At 54.6% G+C, this 20,369-nt stretch overlaps 1 protein-coding gene across 1 annotated transcript in view; it reads right to left on the reverse strand.

Annotated features, from left to right (window-relative positions):
* Nucleotides 1-19,636, reverse strand: part of acss2l (acyl-CoA synthetase short chain family member 2 like) — a 274,646-nt gene extending 255,010 nt beyond the window's left edge. Inside the window, exon 1 of the mRNA XM_072468352.1 lies at nt 19,486-19,636. Within this exon, the coding sequence (XP_072324453.1) occupies nt 19,486-19,615 (130 nt within the window). The 5' untranslated portion in view covers nt 19,616-19,636. The remainder of the gene's footprint in view (nt 1-19,485) is intronic.
* Nucleotides 19,637-20,369: the final 733 nt, after the last annotated feature.

Consider the following 20,369-nt stretch of genomic DNA (forward strand, 5'->3'; position numbering starts at 1 on the left):
TTTGCGTTGCAGGGGTGGGGTCTGATTTGCGGTGCAGGGGTGGGGTCTGATTTGCGGTGCAGGGTGTGGTCTGATTTGCGGTGCAGGGTGGGGTCTGATTTGCGGTGCAGGGGTGGGGTCTGATTTGCGGTGCGGTGGGGGGTCTGATTTGCAGTGCAGGGGTGGGCCTGATATGTAGTGCAGAGGTGGGGTCTGATTTGCGATGCAGGGTGGGGTCTGATTTGCGATGCAGGGTGGGGTCTGATTTGCGGTGCAGGGGTGGGGTTTGATTTGCGGTGCAGGGTGGGGTCTGATTTGCGGTGCAGGTGTGGGGTCTGATTTGCGGTGCAGGGGTGGGGTCTGATTTGCGGACCGGGGGGGCCTGATTTGCGGTGCAGGAGTGGGGTCTGATTTGCGGTGCAGCTTTGGGGTCTGATTTGCGGTGCAGGGTGGGGTCTGATTTGCGGTGCAGTGGTGGGGTCTGATTTGCGGTGTAGGGGTGGGGTCTGATTTGCGGTGTAGGGTAGGGTCTGATTTGCGGTGCAGGGTGGGGTCTGATTTGCGGTGCAGGGCGGGGTCTGATTTGCGGTGCCGGGGTGGGGTCTGATTTGCGGTGCAGGGTGGGGTCTGATTTGCGGTGCAGGGCGGGGTCTGATTTGCGGTGCCGGGGTGGGGTCTGATTTGTGGTGCATGGTGGGGTCTGATTTGCGGTGCAGGGTGGGGTCTGATTTGCGGTGCAGGGTGGGGTCTGATTCGCGGTGCAGGGTGGGGTCTGATTTGCGGTGCAGTGTGGGGTCTGATTTGCGGTGCAGGGGTGGGGTCTGATTTGCGGTGCAACGGTGGGGTGTTATTTTCGGTGCAGGATGGGGTCTGTTTTGCGGTGCAGGGTGGGGTCTGATTTGCGGTGCAGGGTGGGGTCTGATTTGCGGTGCAGGGTGCGGTCTGATTTTCGGTGCAGGGGATGGGTCTGATTTGCGGTGCAGGGTGCGGTCTGATTTTCGGTGCCTGGGTGGGGTCTGATTTGCGGTGCAGGGTCGGGTCTGATTTGCGGTGCAGGGTGCGGTCTGATTTTCGGTGCCTGGGTGGGGTCTGCTTTGCGGTGCAGGGTGGGGTCTGATTTGCGGTGCAGGGTGCGGTCTGATTTGTGGTGCAGGGTGGGGTCTGATTTGTGGAGGAGGGGTGGGGTCTGATTTGCGGGGCAGGTTGGGTCTGATATGCGGTGCAGGGTGGGGTCTGATTTGTGGAGGAGGGGTGGGGTCTGATTTGCGGTGCAGGGGTGGGGTCTGATTTACGGTGCAGGGTGGGGTCTGATTTGCGGTGCAGAGGTTGGGTCTGATTTGCGGTGCAGAGGAGGGGTCTGATTTGCGGTGCAGGGTGGGGTCTGATTTGCGGTGCAGGGTGTGGTCTGATTTGCGGTGCAGGGCGGGGTCTGATTTGCAGTGCAGAGGAGGGGTCTGATTTGCGGTGCAGGGTGGGGTCTGATTTGCGGTGCAGGGGTGGGGTCTGATCGACGGTGCAGGGTGGGGTCTGATTTGCGGTGCAGGGTGGGGTCTGATTTGCGGTGCAGGGTGGGGTCTGATTTGCGGTGCAGTGGTGGGGTCTGATTCGCGGTGCAGGGTGGCGTCTGATTTGCGGTGCAGGGTGGGGTCTGATTTGCGGTGCAGGGGTGGGGTCTGATTTGCGGTGCAGGGTGGGGTCTGATATGCGTTGCACGGTGGGTCTGATTTGCGGTGCAGAGGTGGGGTCTGATTTGCGGTGCAGGGGTGGGGTCTGATTTGCGGTGCAGAGGTTGGGTCTGATTTGCGGTGCAGAGGAGGGGTCTGATTTGCGGTGCAGGGTGGGGTCTGATTTGCGGTGCAGGGTGTGGTCTGATTTGCGGTGCAGGGCGGGGTCTGATTTGCGGTGCAGGGTGGGGTCTGATTTGCGGTGCAGGGGTGGGGTCTGATTTGCGGTGCAGGGTGGGGTCTGATATGCGTTGCACGGTGGGTCTGATTTGCGGTGCAGAGGTGGGGTCTGATTTGCGGTGCAGGGGTGGGGTCTGATTTGCGGTGCAGAGGTTGGGTCTGATTTGCGGTGCAGAGGAGGGGTCTGATTTGCGGTGCAGGGTGGGGTCTGATTTGCGGTGCAGGGTGTGGTCTGATTTGCGGTGCAGGGCGGGGTCTGATTTGCAGTGCAGAGGAGGGGTCTGATTTGCGGTGCAGGGTGGGGTCTGATTTGCGGTGCAGGGGTGGGGTCTGATCTACGGTGCAGGGTGGGGTCTGATTTGCGGTGCAGGGTGGGGTCTGATTTGCGGTGCAGGGTGGGGTCTGATTTGCGGTGCAGTGGTGGGGTCTGATTCGCGGTGCAGGGTGGCGTCTGATTTGCGGTGCAGGGTGGGGTCTGATTTGCGGTGCAGGGGTGGGGTCTGATTTGCGGTGCAGGGTGGGGTCTGATATGCGTTGCACGGTGGGTCTGATTTGCGGTGCAGAGGTGGGGTCTGATTTGCGGTGCAGGGGTGGGGTCTGATTTGCTTTGCAGGGTGTGGTCTGATTTGCGGTGCAGGGTGCGGTCTGATTTGTGGTGTAGGGTAGCGTCTGATTTGCGGTGCAGGGTGGGGTCTGATTTGCGGTGCAGGGTGTGGTCTGATTTGCGGTGCAGAGGTGTGGTCTGATTTGCGGTGCTGGGTGTGGTCTGATTTGCGGTGCAGGGGTGGGGTCTGATTTGCGGTGCAGGGTGTGGTCTGATTTGCGGTGCAGGGTGGGGTCTGATTTGCGTTGCAGGGGTGGGGTCTGATTTGCGTTGCAGGGGTGGGGTCTGATTTGCGGTGCAGGGGTGGTGTCTGATTTGTGGTGCAGGATGGGGTCTGATTTGCCGTGCAGGGGTGGGGTCTGATTTGCGGTGCAGGGTGTGGTCTGATTTGCGGTGCAGGGTGGGGTCTGATTTGCGGTGCAGGGTGTGGTCTGATTTGCGGTGCGGCGGGGGGTCTGATTTGCGGTGCAGAGGTGGGGTCTGATTTGCGGTGCAGGGGTGGGGTCTTATTTGCGGTGCAGGGTGGGGTCTGATTTGCGGTGCAGGGTGGGGTCTGATTTGCGTTGCACGGTGGGTCTGATTTGCGGTGCAGGGGTGGGGTCTGATTTGCGGTGCAGGGTGGGGTCTGATTTGCGGTGCAGGGGTGGGGTCTTATTTGCGGTGCAGGATGGGGTCTGATTTGCAGTGCGGGGGGGTCTGATTTGCGGTGCGGGTGGGTCTGATTTGCGGTGCGGGGGGGTCTGATTTGCGGTGCGGGTGGGTCTGATTTGCGGTGCGGGGTGGGTCAGATTTGCGGTGCGGGGTGGGGTCTGATTTGCTGTGCGGGGGTGGGGTCTGATTTGTGGTGCAGGGTTGGGGTCTGATTTGCGGTGCAGGGTGGGGTCTGATTTGCGGTGCAGGGTGGGGTCTGATTTGCGGTGCAGGGTGGGGTCTGATTTGCGGTGCAGGGTGGGGTCTGATTTGCGGTCCGGGGGGGGGGGTCTGATTTGCAGTGCGGGGGTGGGGTATGATTTGCGGTGCGGGATGGGTTCTGATTTGCGGTGCGGGGTGGGTCTGATTTGCAGTGCGGGGGGGGGGTCTGATTTGCAGTGCGGGGGGGGGTCTGATTTGCAGTGCGGGGGGAGGGGTCTGATTTGCGGTGCGGGGTGGGTCTGATTTGCGGTGCGGGATGGGTTCTGATTTGCAGTGCGGGGGGGGGGTCTGATTTGCAGTGCGGGGGGGGGGGGGTCTGATTTGCAGTGCGGGGGGAGGGGTCTGATTTGCGGTGCGGGATGGGTTCTGATTTGCGGTGCGGGGTGGGTCTGATTTGCAGTGCGGGGGGAGGGGTCTGATTTGCGGTGCGGGGTGGGTCTGATTTGCAGTGCGGGGGGAGGGGTCTGATTTGCGGTGCGGGGTGGGTCTGATTTGCAGTGCGGGGGGAGGGGTCTGATTTGCGGTGCAGGGTGGGGCTTCACTGAGAACCTGGAGAAAGGTCACAGCGGCAGAATCTGGAGGACCTGGAGAAAGGTCACAGCGGCAGAATCTGGAGGACATGGAGAAAGGTCACAGCGGCAGAATCTGGTGAACCTGGAGAAAGGTCACAGCGGCAGAATCTGGAGGACATGGAGAAAGGTCACAGCGGCAGAATCTGGTGAACCTGGAGAAAGGTCACAGCGGCAGAATCTGGAGGACATGGAGAAAGGTCACAGCGGCAGAATCTGGAGGACATGGAGAAAGGTCACAGCGGCAGAATCTGGAGGACATGGAGAAAGGTCACAGCGGCAGAAAGGGGGTGAATGTGGCAGTCACCACTGTTGTGTTGTATATACTGCATAGTTATACATAGCGTATCCCGACGGCCGCCAAGACACAGTCTCAGCGACCTGGCGCCAGCTGGGTTTCCCCCCCCCCCCGCTGCCCCGGCGCCACCCTCCCTCCCCCCAGCGCACCCCACCACAGCCCCCGCTCCAGGACGATCCGTCCTCCCCTGGTCCCACCCGGGGATGAAGATGAGGTCGACACACTCCCGGAGTCACCGAAGACCGAACCGACGCCTGAATCACCACCAGAACTGCGGCTCTCGCAACGACGGATCAAGGCACCGGAATGTGGCGACTAGGGGCTTTTCACAGTAACTTGATTTGAAGCCTACTTGCGACAATAAGCCATTTTCATTTCATTTCATTTGAGGAGTTTTATAAAATATTGTCCCCGGGGGACGAGTCAGTGGGGATTAAGGAAGTTCCGGTGGCAATAGGGAAGATGCAAACGGGCAGGACACTGGGGCAAGGTGGGTTCCCGGTTGAGTTTTATTAAATATTTTTGGATATGCTGGCGTCACTGTTGAAGATGTTTCAAGGTGCTGTGGATAAGGAGGCATTCTCGGAGACGATGAGACAGGCATCCATTTCACTGTTATTGAAAAAGGATAAGGGCCCGATGGAGTGTGGGTCGTCTAGGCCAATATCTCTGCTAAATGTGGATGCTAAGATTTTGCCACGGTGTTACCGCTTTGGTTGGAAGAGTGCCTCTCTCAGGTGATTGGAGAAGATCAGGCGGGGTTTGTAAAAAGTAGGCAGTTGTCTTTGTTCGTGCGGTGTTTGTTAAACATGGTGCTCTCTCCAGCAGAAGGAAGAGAGTCGGAGGTAGTTGTGGTGCTGGATGCGGAGAAGGCATTTGGCTGTGTAGAGTGGAGTTACTTGTTTGCGGTGTTGGAGAGGTTTGGAATGGGGCCTAACTTTGTGGTGTGGGTCAAATTGTTATATAAGGAACGAAGGCGAGTGTGCTCACGAATGTGGTGAATTCGGGTTACATAGGAGAATGAAGCAGGGGTGACCCATGTTCCCCCTTTTGTTTGTGCTACCGATAGAGCCCTTAGCCATTGCGCTGAGGTGCTCGGATAAGTGGAAGGGGATAGTGAGGGGGATGGGTGGAGCATAGAGTGTCTTTGTATGCCGATGATTTGTTGTTGTACATCTCCAACCCGAGTTCTATGGTGGCAGATATATTGGGGCTGCTCTGGAAATTCAGGGTTTTTTCAGGTTATAAACTGAATCTGGAAAAGAATGAGAGTGTTTTGGTGTCTTCTCCAGGGACAGGAGCTGGTTTAGGGGGGGGGGCCGTTTCAGATGGCAACTGCCCACTTTAGGTATTTGGAGGTGCGGGTGGCTCGAGACTGGGCCCGGCTCCGTCAATTGAATTTCATTAGCCTAGTGGGTAGAGTCAAGGCGGACTTGTTGAAATGGGACATTGGCAGGCCGGGTCAGGCAATAGAGAGCTACCGGTCCTATTGCCAAAAGCGTTCTTTATGCTGGTGAACCGGTTGATTTTGTCGTTTGTCGGGGCAGGTGTAGCAGCAAGGATTCTGGAGAAGGTGCTTCAGAGAGGATGGCAGTCAGGGGGCCTGGTCCTTCCAAACCTGTTGTATTATTATTGGGCGGCGAGCGCTGAGAAGGTGCGGTGCTGGAGCAGGGAGCAGGAGGCTTTGTGGGTGAAGTTGGAGGCAGGCTCTCGTAAGGGGTCAGGGTTGCAGCCACTGGCAACAGGGAAATATTCGGGGAGTCCCGTGGTGGTAGCCATGTGGAAGATACAGAGGCAATTTCGGCAGCACTCCAGGTTAGGAGCAGGGTCAAAGCTGATGCAGATCCAAAGGAATCATGTGTTTGAGCCGGTGAGGCTGGATGTTAGGTTTCAAGGATGGGAGGAGCAGGGGTGATGGAAATGAAGGACTTATTTCTAGAAAGGCAGTTCGGTTTGTGAGTTTGGAAGAGTTGACGGGGAGGTTTGGAATTCCACGAGGCGAGGCCTTTAGGTACATGCAGGTGCAGGATTCCCGGCTTTTCCGGTTGACCCGCTCTCCTCGCGTTGGAGAGGGTGCTGTCGGTGATGGGGCTGGAGGCGGAGAGTCATCTCAGCGATCTACGGGCGGATTTTGAAGGAGGATATGGCGCCGTTGAAGGGGGTTAAGGCTAAGTGGGAAGAGCAGCTGGGGTGGGCGCTGGAGGAGGGGTTGTGGTCCGAGGTGCTGCGGAGGGTGAATGCCTCAGCTTCATGTGCGAGACTGGGGTTGATACATAGAGCACACCTGGCGAAGTTGAGGAAGAGTTGGTGGGGAACACTTGCGAGCGGTGTGGGAGGGGTCTGGCCAATCACGTACATACGTCCTGGTCCTGCCCGAAGTTGGAGAATTTCTGGAGGTTGTTTTTCTTCACTATGTCGCCGATCCTGCACGTGGATAGGAAAGTAAGTTCTCATGATAAAGTGAAGAGTCTGCTTAGATAGGCTCAGTGAAGGGACACAAATTCAGCAGCTGGAGTATACTGTAGGAAAATGTGAACTTGTCCACTCTGACAGGAAGATTAGAAAAACAGTGTATTTTTTATATGGGGAGAGATCACAGAACTCAGTATTACAGAGGGATCTGGGTGTCGTGGTACTTGAATCGCAAAATGTGAGTATTCAGGCGCAATAAGTGATTAAGACAAATGGAACATTGCCGTTATTTGCAAGGGCAATGGAATATAAAAGTAAGGAGGTTTTACTGCAGCTGTAGTCCCGCGTGAATCACTGAACTCAACTACCAGCGGGACCTGGCAGGTAAGTCGGCGGGGGCGGTTCTCGGGGGGGGGGGGGGGGGGCGTGGGGGGATCAGACCCCCGGGGGGGGGGGGGGCGCGGTAGCCTGGCCCGCAATCGGGGCCCACCAATCGGCGGGCGGGCCTGTTCCATGGGGGCACATCTTCCTTCCGCATCGGCTCCCATGGCCGGCACGGAGAAGAGAACCCCCCCCTGCATGCGCCAAAATACACCAGCCGGTCTGCGCATGCACGGAACCACACCAGCAGTTCCACGCATGCACAAGATCATGCCGGCCCTTCGGCCCATGCACGAACTCGCTGGAGCAACGCCAACCCCTCTGGCGTACACCTAGCCCCCGAAGGTGCAGAGAATTCCACACTTTCGGGGGCTGTTGACGCCGCAGGGGTTGGCGCCGGTTCTCCCGCCGGCGTGGGGACTTGGTCCCCAGAAGAGAGAACCCCGGCCAAGATGTCCATCATAAGGTCTCTTTATTTGAAAAATGATATTTTTGCATTGGAAGCAGTTCAGAGAAGGTTCACTTGGCGCATTCGTGGGATGAGCGGCTTATCTTATGATGAAAGGTTGAACAAATAGGGCTTAAAACCATTAGAGTTTAATGGAATGAGACGCGGACCGGAATTGTCCAACCATTCGTTTGCGGCGGGATTCTCGGATCCTGCTGGCAGGGGTTTCCTGGTAACGTGGTGTGGCTTCAATGGGAATTCCCATTGACGATGGTGGGAGCAGAGATTCCCGACACCAGGGTAACACGTGCCTCTTGCCGCCACCAAGAGACATGCAGCTGGGAAGCTGGAGGATCCGGCCCATGATCTTATTGAAACATACAAGATGCTGAGGGGACTGGGTGGGGTTGATACCCGGAGGACTGGATGAGGTGGATACCTGGAGAATGTTTGCAGGAGAGACTAGAGTTCAGAGACACTGTTTAAGATCTACCATTTAAGACAGAGATGAGGAGAATCTGTTTCTCTCAGAGAATATTAATTAGTGGAATTCCCTTCCCCAGGGAGCAGTGGAGGCCAGGTCATTGAATTTATTCAAGGCTGAGTTCGACCGATTTTTGATAGACAGGGAGTCAAAGGTTTTGAGGGGCAGACAGAAAAGTGGAGTTGAGATCACAACCAGATAGACAAAATCCTATTGAATGGCGGAGCAGGCTAGAAGGGCAGAATGGCCTGCTCATGCTGCTAAGTCCTATGCTTCTATGTGGCTGGCCAACTTTAAACTAACTAAGGTCAGATCAGGGAATTAAATCGACTCTCCAGTTACATAGGTATACCACATTGAACTTGTTCTTACCCATTTAGCCATCAAAGAGATTTTAACCATTATCCCACGTCGAATAACTGTAGTTGCTTCATATTAAATAATAATTTAAAGATCAATAAGGATGTATTGATTACGTCACAATCATCCATTCTTAAATTAGAATGTCATCAGAATGCAGCTCAAAGATTGCAGAATAAATTGGACAAAATATCTCAGACAACTGCTGAGGAACACGTATTCTATAAATCTTGAAATAGCTCAAGATGAAGTTCAAAAAGACCTAGAAGCAGATGTTCAACTTGTGCCAGTTTCCAGAACAAAATGGGCAGCAGAATTCCAATGACGTCAGGAAAATTGGGCTCCGAGCTTAGTTTGCAATGAATCAGTGAGTTTGCAATGAATCTGACACTAACTGGGCATCGCCTTGCAGTGGCCAATCTGACTGGTTCTGATTGGGCAGGACATAGTTAGGGTCTGGCGGAGACAAAGTGGACAGGATAGGTTATCAATAGCCCACAGTATTTTTGTGGAACCAGGACAAGCAATGGAATGGCCTCTATCAGTTCCTTTGAGGACCTCTGATTAAGCTGCTGAGGTAGCATGTACAGCATAAGCTCCCCTCATCCATAGAATAGGATAGAGTCCCTACAGTGCGGAAGGAGGCCCACCATGTGTGCACCGACCCTCTGAAAGTGCACCCTACCTTGGCCCACTCCCCCGCCCTTTCTCCATGACCCCTAATCTTTGGACACTAAGGGGCAATTCAGCATGGCCAATCCACTTAACCTGCACACCTTTGGACTTTGGAAGGAAACATAGGAAGGAAGGACACATAGAGAGGTTCATTTTCTCCCCATTCAGGTCTTAGTAGGTTCAATATGAAATATGTGCAGTCAATAAGAAGCTTCAATCTACATAGCTAAGAGTAAAATGCAAGTCAGTGAATTCTTGATCACAGTGTACCGGGCACACACCTTTAGCACAGCAAAGGATTCTAATCTATTAACCACAATGGAGACATTCAAGATTTGGTTGCAGTGCAGATAAGAATTGATGCCGATTCCTAAATATTAACATTCTTCGTTATGAGTAAAAAACTGGAAAACTTAGGCATTTTTGCTCTTGAAATGTGGGATCTGACGGGTGATAGTACAAGAGTAAATAAAATTTAAGGTGATATGGAAAAGATAAATCAGAGATTACACCGAAACAAACTAGTATTGCTGAAAACAGGCATTTTGTCGAAGCTTTTCATCTGGCACTCATCAGGACAATTGCAAGGGGCGGCACGGTGGCACAGTAGTTAGCACTGCTGCCTCACAGTACCAGGGTCCCAGGTTCAATTCCGGCCTCAGGTGACTGTCTGTGCGGAGGATGCACTTTCTCCCTGTGTCTGCGTGAGTTTCCTCCGGGTGCTCCGGTTTCCTCCCACAGTCCAAAGATGTGCTGTTAGGTGGATTGGCCATCCTAAATTGCCCTTTAGTGTCCAAAAGGTTAGGTGGGGTTACTGGGTCATGGGGATAGGGTAGGGCTCTCTCAGAGGGTCGATTAAGACTCGATGGGCTGAATGGTCTCCTTCTGCACTGTAGAGATCCTATGATAAAGGAATAATAAAGAATGCCAATATCTGGGAAACAACGGCTCGGATTCTCCAAAATCCCAGCCAAGTGTTGACGCCGGCGTCAAAACCGGCGCGAGCGACGCCAGCGTCAACAGGCCTCCAGGCCCAGGCATTCACCCCTTCTTCGGGGGCTAGTACGACGGCGGAGTGCTGCGCGCTCGGAAGCTGGCGCATGCGCACCATGGCCAGTGTGGGTTGCCGTCCCCGTGCCAGCCCCGGGCAATACGGCGGAGCATACAAGGGTCCGGCGGGGAGGAACATAGGCCTCACCCGGAATTAGCCCACCCGTCGATCGGTAGCCACCGATCATGGTCCTGGCCACCATGGAGCTCCCCCCGGAGTCAGATATCTCCGCCCCCCACCAGGATGGCCCCCGCAGCCAGAACTCCGAAGTCCCGCCGGGTGGGACCAAACGTAACCCACGCCAGAGGGACATAGCGGGCTCTCGGCCCTTCGAGCGCGAAAAATCGCCATGGGGCTGCCACCGCGCGGGCGCGATTGGTGCGATTCTCCGGTCGCCGGAGAATTGGCGGCCCGGCGTCGGAGCGGCATGGGGTTCTCGCGCCCTCCCACCCCCGGCGATTCTCCAATCTGCCGCGGGATCGGAGAATCCCGGCCAACATCTTTATACGGTATGAGAAGAGAGTGCTGATTGGTTAGAAAGTGGATTCTGTCTGGTAGAGGCATCACCACGGAAAATACACCAGTTAACGGTTGAGCATTGATAGGAAATTTAAACCAGGCAGCTTGGCTCCGATTGGTCAAGACCTGAGGCAGCCCTGAGGAATAAACCAGCAATTGCTGTCACTTGGTTTGTTTAGCTGAAATAGATGCAATGTGTGTTCAAGAACAGGGAGCTGGACTCCACCCCAGCCCTCCTCACCACCACCACCCCCCCCCCCCCCCTCCACCTATCGGAGAATCGGCGCCAGTCGCGCATGCGCGTCAACGCGGTGCCGGTCGGGGGCCGTTGAAAGAGGCCGCCGCCGCGATTCTCCGCGGTCGGCCGGCCGAGTTCCCAACGACATGGTTCATGTATGGATTCACCCGGCGGGAGCTCGGCGTCGCAGCTGCGGTGGGGGGGGGGGATCAGTCTCCGGGGGGGCCACCGATTGGCGGGCGCATTCTGGGAGGGGCCTACCTTCTTCCACAACGGCCCGCTGTGTGGCTCCGCCATGTTGCCGCACCAGCAGGACCCACGCCAGCAGGACCTGCGCCAGCAGTGCAGGGCCACGTACGGCAGCTGGAGCAGAGCGGAGCACTCCGCCGCCGTGCTGGCCCCCTGTGAACCACGGAGTCGCTGGGCCAAGAGGCCAGTTGACGCCGGCGTGAAACACTCTGGTGTTTACGCCAGCGTCAACACTTAGCCACATTTTTGGAGAATCCCGGCCAAGGAATGGGGTGAGCACTCAGGGTCCAATGCTTTCTTGCACGGGAAGAAGAGGCATTGGGGGTCCCGCTTCTGTGCCGGACCCCACTGCCTGCCGGTCAAGATCCATTCCCCGCTCCCCCCCCCCCCCCCACCCTCCCCCCCACAGCCCCACCCCCAGGCGGATTTCACCATCCAGTTGATCCTGGCCACTGAGTATCTGTGAGCATATCACCCTCTTGTCAGACCCCCCCAGTGTGAGAGCATGAGGGAGGGGAGAACCAGACGGGAGCAAGTCTAACTGGGCAACGGCAAAGGCCGGGGCCAGTCCTGAGCTGTGACTGTGCGGTACTGTGCCACATCCATGCAGACTTGGTGCCATGTGGCGTCGGAGGACACACACTCCCTGTGGCCATCAAGGTCACGGCAACCTTCAATTTTTACGCTATGGGGTAGTTCCAGGCACAGTCTGCCTGGTGAGACGGAGTCTTCTACAGTACATGTTATCTGAGAGCTCCATGAAGGAAACATGGGTCCTGTACACCCTTGGCCTCCGTCTGTGCCTTTGTGCTCCCTGTATGATTGGTGTGGCCACTGGCCCCTGAGCCTGCCCTGTGGCCCTCTGGTCTTGTTCTGCAGGGTCTCCCCTGAATGCCGCCACACACTGCTGCTGGAGTCTGTGCCCCTCCAGTGCTGTGATAAGAATGGCCAGCTCCACTGGCTCCATACCAATATTGATCGGATTTCTGCCAAGCATTAGAAGGAGGGAGTGAAGTTGTTGTTGCAGCCAGTGAACGTCATTACCTCCCTCACCCATTGGCCTACTGGACCTGGAAGCAGCCAGTCTCCGACCTTATCGGAGGACCTCAATGGGGGAACCTATGTAGTAGCATATCACAAGCATTGCCCATAAGTGCATCCATGATGCCATGGATGTACTTTATGCTCGGGTTTGGACTTTCTACATTTCGATCTGGACCAGGCCCGGCAAGATGAGAGGGGCATGGGCTTTGTCAACATAACTGGTCTGCCACAGGCACAGGGGGTGATCGACTGCACCCATGTCGCTCTTCATGCCCTGTGGCACCAGAGAGTCCCCTTCAGAAACTGGAAGAGGTCTACATCCTCAATGTACAGCTGATGTGTGACCCCAAATATGATTCATGCACATGTGCGCCTGTTTTCCAGGGAGGGTGCATGATAGTTACATCCTCGGTCAATGGCAATTACTGGCATCTCTAAGGGTCACCTCAGGCTGCAGTGATGGCTCATTGGGGACAAGGGATATCCACTCAGGTCTTGGCTGATGATGCCAGTGTGGAGCCAGAGACCACAGCAGGTACAATGATGCTCACAGTGCTACCCAATCTGTAATCGAGCAGTGCGTCTGCCTCCTAAAGGTGAGGTTCCATTACCTCAACAGGTCCAGTGGGGCCCTCCAATACAGCCCCCAGAGGGCCTCCCACTTTGTGGTGGTCTGCTGTGCCCGACATAATTTGGCTCTGCAGCAGGGCGGCGGCCTTCCTGAGAAAGAACTCAAGGAGCGACATCTGTCCTCTGATGAAGAGGACGTTGAGGAGGGAGTCAAGGAAGAGCCCACTGAGGATCCTGAGGATGGAGACCAGGCGGGGACGAGGGTGTGCATGGGCAGGAGGGCTAGAAATTACTCCATCGCCTTCTGTTTCATGGAATAGGATTAGCTTGATGTTGACAACATGCACCCGTAACACCCCCCCCCCCCCCCACCCCCCAACACCATCCCCCGCTCCCCACAGGATGTTGTGACCCCTCTGCAATGGGGTGAAGATTACACGCCAGGGTGCTGGGTCTGGGGAGTCCATGAGTGCCTGCTACCCACTGATGCACTATCAATTACGACGAGACGAGAGTAGAATGTAATCGAGGCTTTATGACACAGAGATGTGTGACCTCCTACAGCAGCTGACGGAATGGCTGCTGTACGGAGAGCACACATATTTACACTCCGCCTATTGGGCGGAGCCAGCAGGCAGGGATCTACCCCCGTACCTGTAGTACAGGGGCCTTACCGTAAAACCCATATATATACAGTATAATACATCAGTGGTGACTACCACACCCAGTGAATGCAGGAGGGTGATGATGACTCGCAATGAGGAATGATCTGTGATTCTCCTCAGCTACTGCTTATGTCTGACTCGTGTCTGCCTGCTGAAAGTACGCTGACTCCCCGGCTCATGTCTGAGTGAGGTTCTGCCCTACATTCCTTTGTCCCTTCGTTCTGGAGGGGAATTAGGAGCGAAGGTATCGGGTTCACTGAAACATGCCTGAGTCCTATCACTGCAAACGAAGCATTCACACGGAGAGGTCCTAATCGCGTGGTGGTCAGGGAGGGCCAGTGAGAACACCAGTGTCCTAATAGGGTGATGTGCTACCCAAGTTGGAGGAGGGTTAAAGAATGTGAGACATTAAGGTGGTGAAGAACAATAATAGTTTATTCATTAACATGTCCAGATTTAACAAGTGAGAATGCCCCCAACCTGTGCCTAATTCACCCGTGCCCACGCTATAGAACATACAGTGTAGAAGGAGGCCATTTGGCCCATCGAGTCTGCACCGACCCACTTAAACCCTCATTTCCACCCTATCCCCGTAACCCAATAACCCCTCCTAACCTTTTTGGACATTCTTTGACTTCCGTACCCTCCCACTATTTCTAGGTGTATTCCCAGGATGCACATCAGAGGTGGAGGCAGCCTACTGCCTTCCACGTCCTGTTGCCCAAGATGCCATTGGTGAGCAACCTCTGGAGTGTCAGGACCTGGAGAGCCCCAGTCTACACGCGGGTGGCAATGGTGTTGCCGTGTCTGCCCGTTGTGTCTGAGGTGTAGCAGTTTCAGGAAGGGGAGATTCACATTCGCTGGTCACTTCCAGGGTCTCCTGGGATGTGCTCCAGAGGATCTTCATCCCTTCCAGTGCTCGTGGCTCCTAGGTTACTGCCTGGGATGGAGGAGCAGCGGGAATGAGCTGCAGAATTTTCCACGTCAATGGTGCTGCCAGTCCTGGAGATTCACCATTGTTTGCACCATGCAATTGAAGCGCTACAGTCGTGAAGCTCAGGGACTGAAGCCACGCTTCAGAGTTTTCCTGTCATGGGATCTGACCTCTTGACCCAGGATTCCCATTGAGGGACGTCACCCTTGCAGTGTTGGCCTGAGTGCCACGCATTGCCGGCACCACCTCATGTGACTGAAGGCTTTGGGGCTCCTCCATTCCTCCTTGCAGTCGCAGGAGTATCACTGACAACCCCTCCTGGTATTCCTGGCTCCATCTCTAGCAGCTGAGGGACGAGCGTGTTCAGAGGCACGGCATCTGGCTGGGGCACAGCTGAATCCTGGCATCCAGCAGACGTCCGTCTCTCCGATCCCTGGGACATTCCTGCCTCTACCTGATGTGCATCAGAAGCAATGTAGTGAACCAGAAGCCTGCCTGTTTAAGTTCAACCCACCGAGGTGGGTGGTGGACGGTGTGGGTGATATCCGTGACTCCTCATCCGTGTTCTCCTCCAAGATGGTGTCGAGGGTGGGCGGTGGGACACTGTTGGTGGATGGGCCAGGCTCTTTGGGTTATGTTCCTGAAAGGCAAGGGACATGGTTTTAGTACATGGCCTGGCCAAGGGGTTGGACTTCACAGAACTCACTTGAGACTGATCATCTGGATGAATTTGCAGTGGCTCCTCACTTTTCCCCCACAGGCCCACCACCTCACTCTCAGCACAGGCCCACCTCACTCTCAGCACAGGCCCACCTCACTGTCAGCACAGGCCCACTCCTGCTCCTATCCTGTGAGCTCCAGGGCTCTCTCATCGTACAGAGTCAGGATCCTCAGCTCCAGCATCCCACTGTCCATCTTCTTCCGTTCACGTCGGTTTTGGGGGAGCTTCTCCTGTAGGCACACAAATGGGAATGATGTGAGCTGGCCGCTTGGTGGGTCAGATATCCAAGGCGGCTGGCAATTGTGGGCATTGCACGTAAGCAAGGAGGGGTTCTGATGAGGAGAGCTGGGGGGTTTGAGGAGGTTTGTAGGAAGTCGGGACCCAGCGAGGTGGGTGATATTCTGGGTGGGTGACGGAAGGGTGGAGTGCAGAGAGGAGATGGGTGCACTTACCCTGGCTGATCGGAGGAAGCCATATATCTTTTGCCTTCATTGCACTCTCATCCCTCTTGGCCAGGCTGCTGGCACTGACCAGGACAGCAACCGTCTTCCAGACAGGATTCGTCAGGGCCTCCCGCCAGCTCGAGGGTATATTGTAGCCCTCATGGCATCCAGCATATGGGTGATGGCCCTCCTATGTGAATCGAGGAGCTGGTTTCCTCGCTGCCATCCTCCTGGCTTGATTGAGAGTGAGTGCTGTGGAGCCGTTTAAATGCTCAGAAGACCCCCCCTCCCCGGCTGGGCGAATCAGATGCTTCGCGCCTCAGGTGTGACGTTTTCCAAATGGGAAAAAAATTCTTCTGGGTGCCTGATGATTGGATCCGGATCAGATGCCCAGGCTGGCGGAATCGCACCGATTTTCTCACTGAAAGTGACACTTTGTAATTTTTTCAGAACATTCCACCCATCATTACTGCCATCATTTCGAGAAAATCGACAGCCTATTGCTGTACCAGCAGGATCCCACAGACAGCAACATGTCCAAATAGGTTTTTTTTACATATTAATTAAGGATAAATATTGGCCAAGTCACCCAGGTGAACTCTGATGTGCTTCAAACTAGCGCCACGGGATCTTTTACATTCACCTGAGCGGGCAGGTGGGTCCTAATCCGAAATATGGCTTTGTGCAGCACTGCACATACCTTCCAACCTGGGATTCAAATTCAAGTCTAGGACAATATTCTGCCCCAAGGGTGAGCGGGCCTACCACTGAACCAAAGGAGAGATCAATTTGGCACCAATTCAACTTCATATGATGAATGATCAGCACTTGCTGCCTCAACGCGCCGAGGTCCCAGGTTCGATCCCGACTCTGAGTCACTGTCCGTGTGGAGTTTGTACATTTCTCCCTGTGTTTGTGTGGGTTTTGCCCCCACAACCCAAAGATGAGCAGTGTAGGTGGATTGGCCACGCTAAATTGCCCCTTAATGGGAAAAAATGAATTGGGTACTTGAAAACATTTTTTTAAAAAGAAGTGCTGCAAGACTAATTTGTGAGCAAAGTCAGAGCTGATTGAATAAAAGGGGCAGTAGCAACAATACAAAATTGATCAAGTGATGGGCAAGAGATTAATGGTGAACAGTTATTTTACAAACTGGGGTAAGGTTTGTAGTGGAGCTCGCCAAGGACTGGCATTAGGACCCCTGCTCTTCCTGATATATATTATATAACCTAGACGTTGGTGTACAGAGAACCACTGCCAAAATTGCAGTTGGTGCAAAACTTGAAAGTATTGTGCACCATGTGTGGATAGTGGACAGCTTCAAAAGGACAGGGGCAGGCAAGCGTGCGAAGTGATTCATTTTGACAGAATGTGGAGAGACAATGTAATATAAAGGGTACTATTCTTAACGGGGTGCAGGAGCAGTGGACCTGCGTGCAAATGTGCTTAAATCATTGAAGGTGGCAGGACTGGTTGAGAACGCGGTGAATAAAGCATTCAGTATCCTGAGCTTTATCAATAGGGACACAGAGTACAAAAGCAAGGAGGTTATGTTGAGCTGCAGCACGCACAGCTTCAACCTCAACAGGAATATTGGGCTGGATGCTCCGATTTTGAGGCTTTGTCCCCATGCCGGCGTGGGATCTGTGGCGTTTTACGACAGAAGAAATGGCGGAAAACGGCCACCGATCCTCCGTTTGGCCAGCGGCTAGCATGCCGGCAGTGTAGAGCACCCGGCTCTAGCTGCCAATATGGTCGGAGAATTGGCGGGTCTGTGGCCACGCGTGCTACATGGCGCCGGCTGCTCGCGGACCCGGTCGGCGAAATAGTCCCCCCTTTGGCCATCTCACGCGCCCCAGACCACCCCCCAACAGTGCCCCCAGCCGCTGATAATGCCCCCCCTGCCTGCGGATCGGCCCTCTCCCGCCTGTGGCGGCACTGGACTGAGTCTGCAGCCGCCATGCCGAGTTCCCGACGGGTGAGACTACGCGCGACCGATGCCGTCGGGAACTCGGCCGGTCGGGGGCGGAGCATCGGGTGCAGGCCTCAGGCAATGTCCTGAGGCCATCGAGTACGCCGCTTTGGATGGGGCGGAGCATCGCCCCCAATTGGGTCAGGAACTGTGATTCTCCGGCCGATCACCGAACGGGATTTCGGCGTCGGCGACCAGAGAGTCCAGTCCATGGTGTCCAATTCTGGGTTTCACACTTTAGAAAAGATGTGAAGGAGAAAGGTGAAAGGGATGTGGAACGTAAGTTATGTCCATGGTTTGGAGAAGCTGGGTTGTTGTCCTTGGCGAGGAGAAGGTTGAGAGGAGATTTGATTATTCAAAATGTGATTGTTGGTATTCAAAATCATGAGGAGTCTGGGACAGAGTAGATTAGGGAGAAACTGTTCCGATTGGTGGGAGGATCGAGAAGGGCGGGGGGGGGGGGGGCACAGATTTCAGGTCATTGTGGCAAAAGAAGCAATGATGACAGGAGGAAAGGACTTCAGCAGCGAGTGATGAGGGTTTGGGGTGCTGCTGCCTGAGAGTGTGCTGGAGGCAGGGCCAATCGAGGCATCCCAAAGGGAACTGGATCATTATCTGAAAAGGAAAAATGTGCAAGGTTACCGGGAAAAGACAAGGGTGTGGCACGAGGAGGATTGTTCCTTGAGGGAGGGGGGAACAGCACAGACATGGCAGGCTGAAAGGCTTCCTTCCCTGCTATGAATCTATAGAGTGGGCGTTGCAACGGGAGGAGGGGATTTGAAGCTGAATAGGCCAACAAGAATGCTCGTTATCGTCTGTCACCACCCAGTGATGTTGCAGAGAGTAACATTGATCAAAAACGTCAACCCTGAAGTTAAATTGCAAAAGAAACAGCTACCAAATACTTTTGCAACTTGCATTTATATAGCGCCGCCAGTGAGATACGGCCGTCCCAATGTCAAACAATATTAGGCATTGCGGAGCTATGAAGCCAGCTGATGAAAAGTTTGGCGGAAGAGGTATGAGGTAGGGAGGGAATTCCAGAGGGGTTTGGAGGGGGAATTCCAGAGGGGTTTGGGAGGGCATTCCAGAGGAGTTTAGAGGGGGAATTCCAGGGGGGTTTGGGAGGGCATTCCAGAGGGGTTTAGAGAGGGAATTCCGGGCGGGTTTAGGGGAGGGGATTCCAGAGGGGTTTAGGGGAGGTGATTCCAGAGGGGTTTAGGGGAGGGGATTCCAGGTGGGTTTGGGAGGGGATTCCAGAGGGGTTTAGGGGAGGGGGTTCCAGGGAGGGTTGGGAGGGGATTCCAGAGGGGTTTAGGGGAGGGGATTCCAGGGGCGTTTGGGAGGGGATTCCAGAGCGGTTTTGGGGAGGGGATTACAGAGGGGTTTAGAGGGGGAATTCCAGAGGGGTTTAGGGGAGGGGATTCCAGGTGGGTTTGGGAGGGGATTCCAGAGGGGTTTAGGGGAAGGGATTCCAGGGGCGTTTGGGAGGGAATTCCAGAGCGGTTTTGGGGAGGGGATTACAGAGGGGTTTAGAGGGGGAATTCCAGAGGGGTTTAGAGGGGGAATTCCAGGGGGGTTTAGAGAGGGAATTCCAGGGGGGTTTAGAGAGGGAATTCCAGGGCGCTTTGGGAGGTGATTCCAGAGGGGCTTAGGGGGGAATTCCAGAGGGGTTTAGGGGGGAGTTCCAGAGGGGTTTAGGGTGGGAATTCCAGAGGGGTTTAGGGTGGGAATTCCAGAGGGGTTTAGGGGAGGGAATTTCAGAGCTTTACGGGGGCTGTGGCAGGTGAAGGCTGGAACAAACTGCTTTGCCTCAGCGCAGAACACAGCCTGTATAAAAAGAGACGGAAGTCTCTGATGTTTGAAGCAAGTTTGTTTAAACCTGCCGCAAGCAGGAGAGACACAGAAAACATCAGCTGAAGTAGCCGGAGTCAGCAAACACCTCAACATCAGGCTGGGGCGAGGAGTCCCAGCAGAAAGACGGTTAAATCTTGATGCCCAAATTGGATTTCGGGTCAACTCGTTTTTGAACTCTTAGAATAAAATACTATACCTTCTGGGTTTTCAATTGATTTCTTATGTAGCTGTCTGTACGTTTCAAAATCTGGTACGTGAGCGTTTGGTTGCATAGTTGGGTCGGGGTGGTACACCAACTTTCTCAGAGAAACTCTTTCGGAAGTCATGCTGATCTGCTGAATGGGAACCTCTCCTGCAGCAGCTGTATTCAGCAGCACAGGAAAAATACCCACAAGCTCCCCCAGACTCCGCCCTGTATACCTGACAGACTAGCCCACTCTCACCGCACGCAATGTCAAAGGACTGGTTCATATCAAACACAAGAAAAGTTCTGTCCTAATCACACAAATGCAGAGCTCTTTATCGCTTCAGATACATTTTATTACAGACGTTGCATAATGTTGCTAAATGCAAACTGAGTAATATGATGGCCCCTTTATTTTATGGTTAATTTGGTAGGGCTCCCAATATCTTCTCTGAGGTGGGTTAGTATCACCCACCAGTTGTGTGGTGATGTGGTCTGAAGATTGGTCTGGGCCAATCGCAAGCTTGGAAAGCAAACTGTTAAGCAATCAAGCTGCAAAACCAGGTAGACAGAAATTTCTATCAGCATGTTCGTTTTTTTAATATATTTGAGCACTCCGAATAGGTATCATAGAATCCTTACAGTGCAAAAGGAGGCCCATCGCGTCTGAACCAACCCCCGAAAGAGCCAGGCCCAGTCCCCACCCTATCCCCATAACCTCACTAACCTTCAGACACTAAGCGGCGGCTTGGCATGGCCGATTCACCTAACCTGCGCATCTTTGGACTGTGGGAGAAAACCAGAGCACCCGGAGGAAACCCACGCAGACACGGGGAGACAGTGCAAACTCCACACACTGACACCTGAGGTCGGAATTGAACCAGGGACTCTGGCAC

This window comes from Scyliorhinus torazame, chromosome 11 (genome assembly GCF_047496885.1).
Source record: "Scyliorhinus torazame isolate Kashiwa2021f chromosome 11, sScyTor2.1, whole genome shotgun sequence".
In the NCBI taxonomy this organism is placed as follows: Eukaryota; Metazoa; Chordata; class Chondrichthyes; order Carcharhiniformes; family Scyliorhinidae; genus Scyliorhinus; species Scyliorhinus torazame.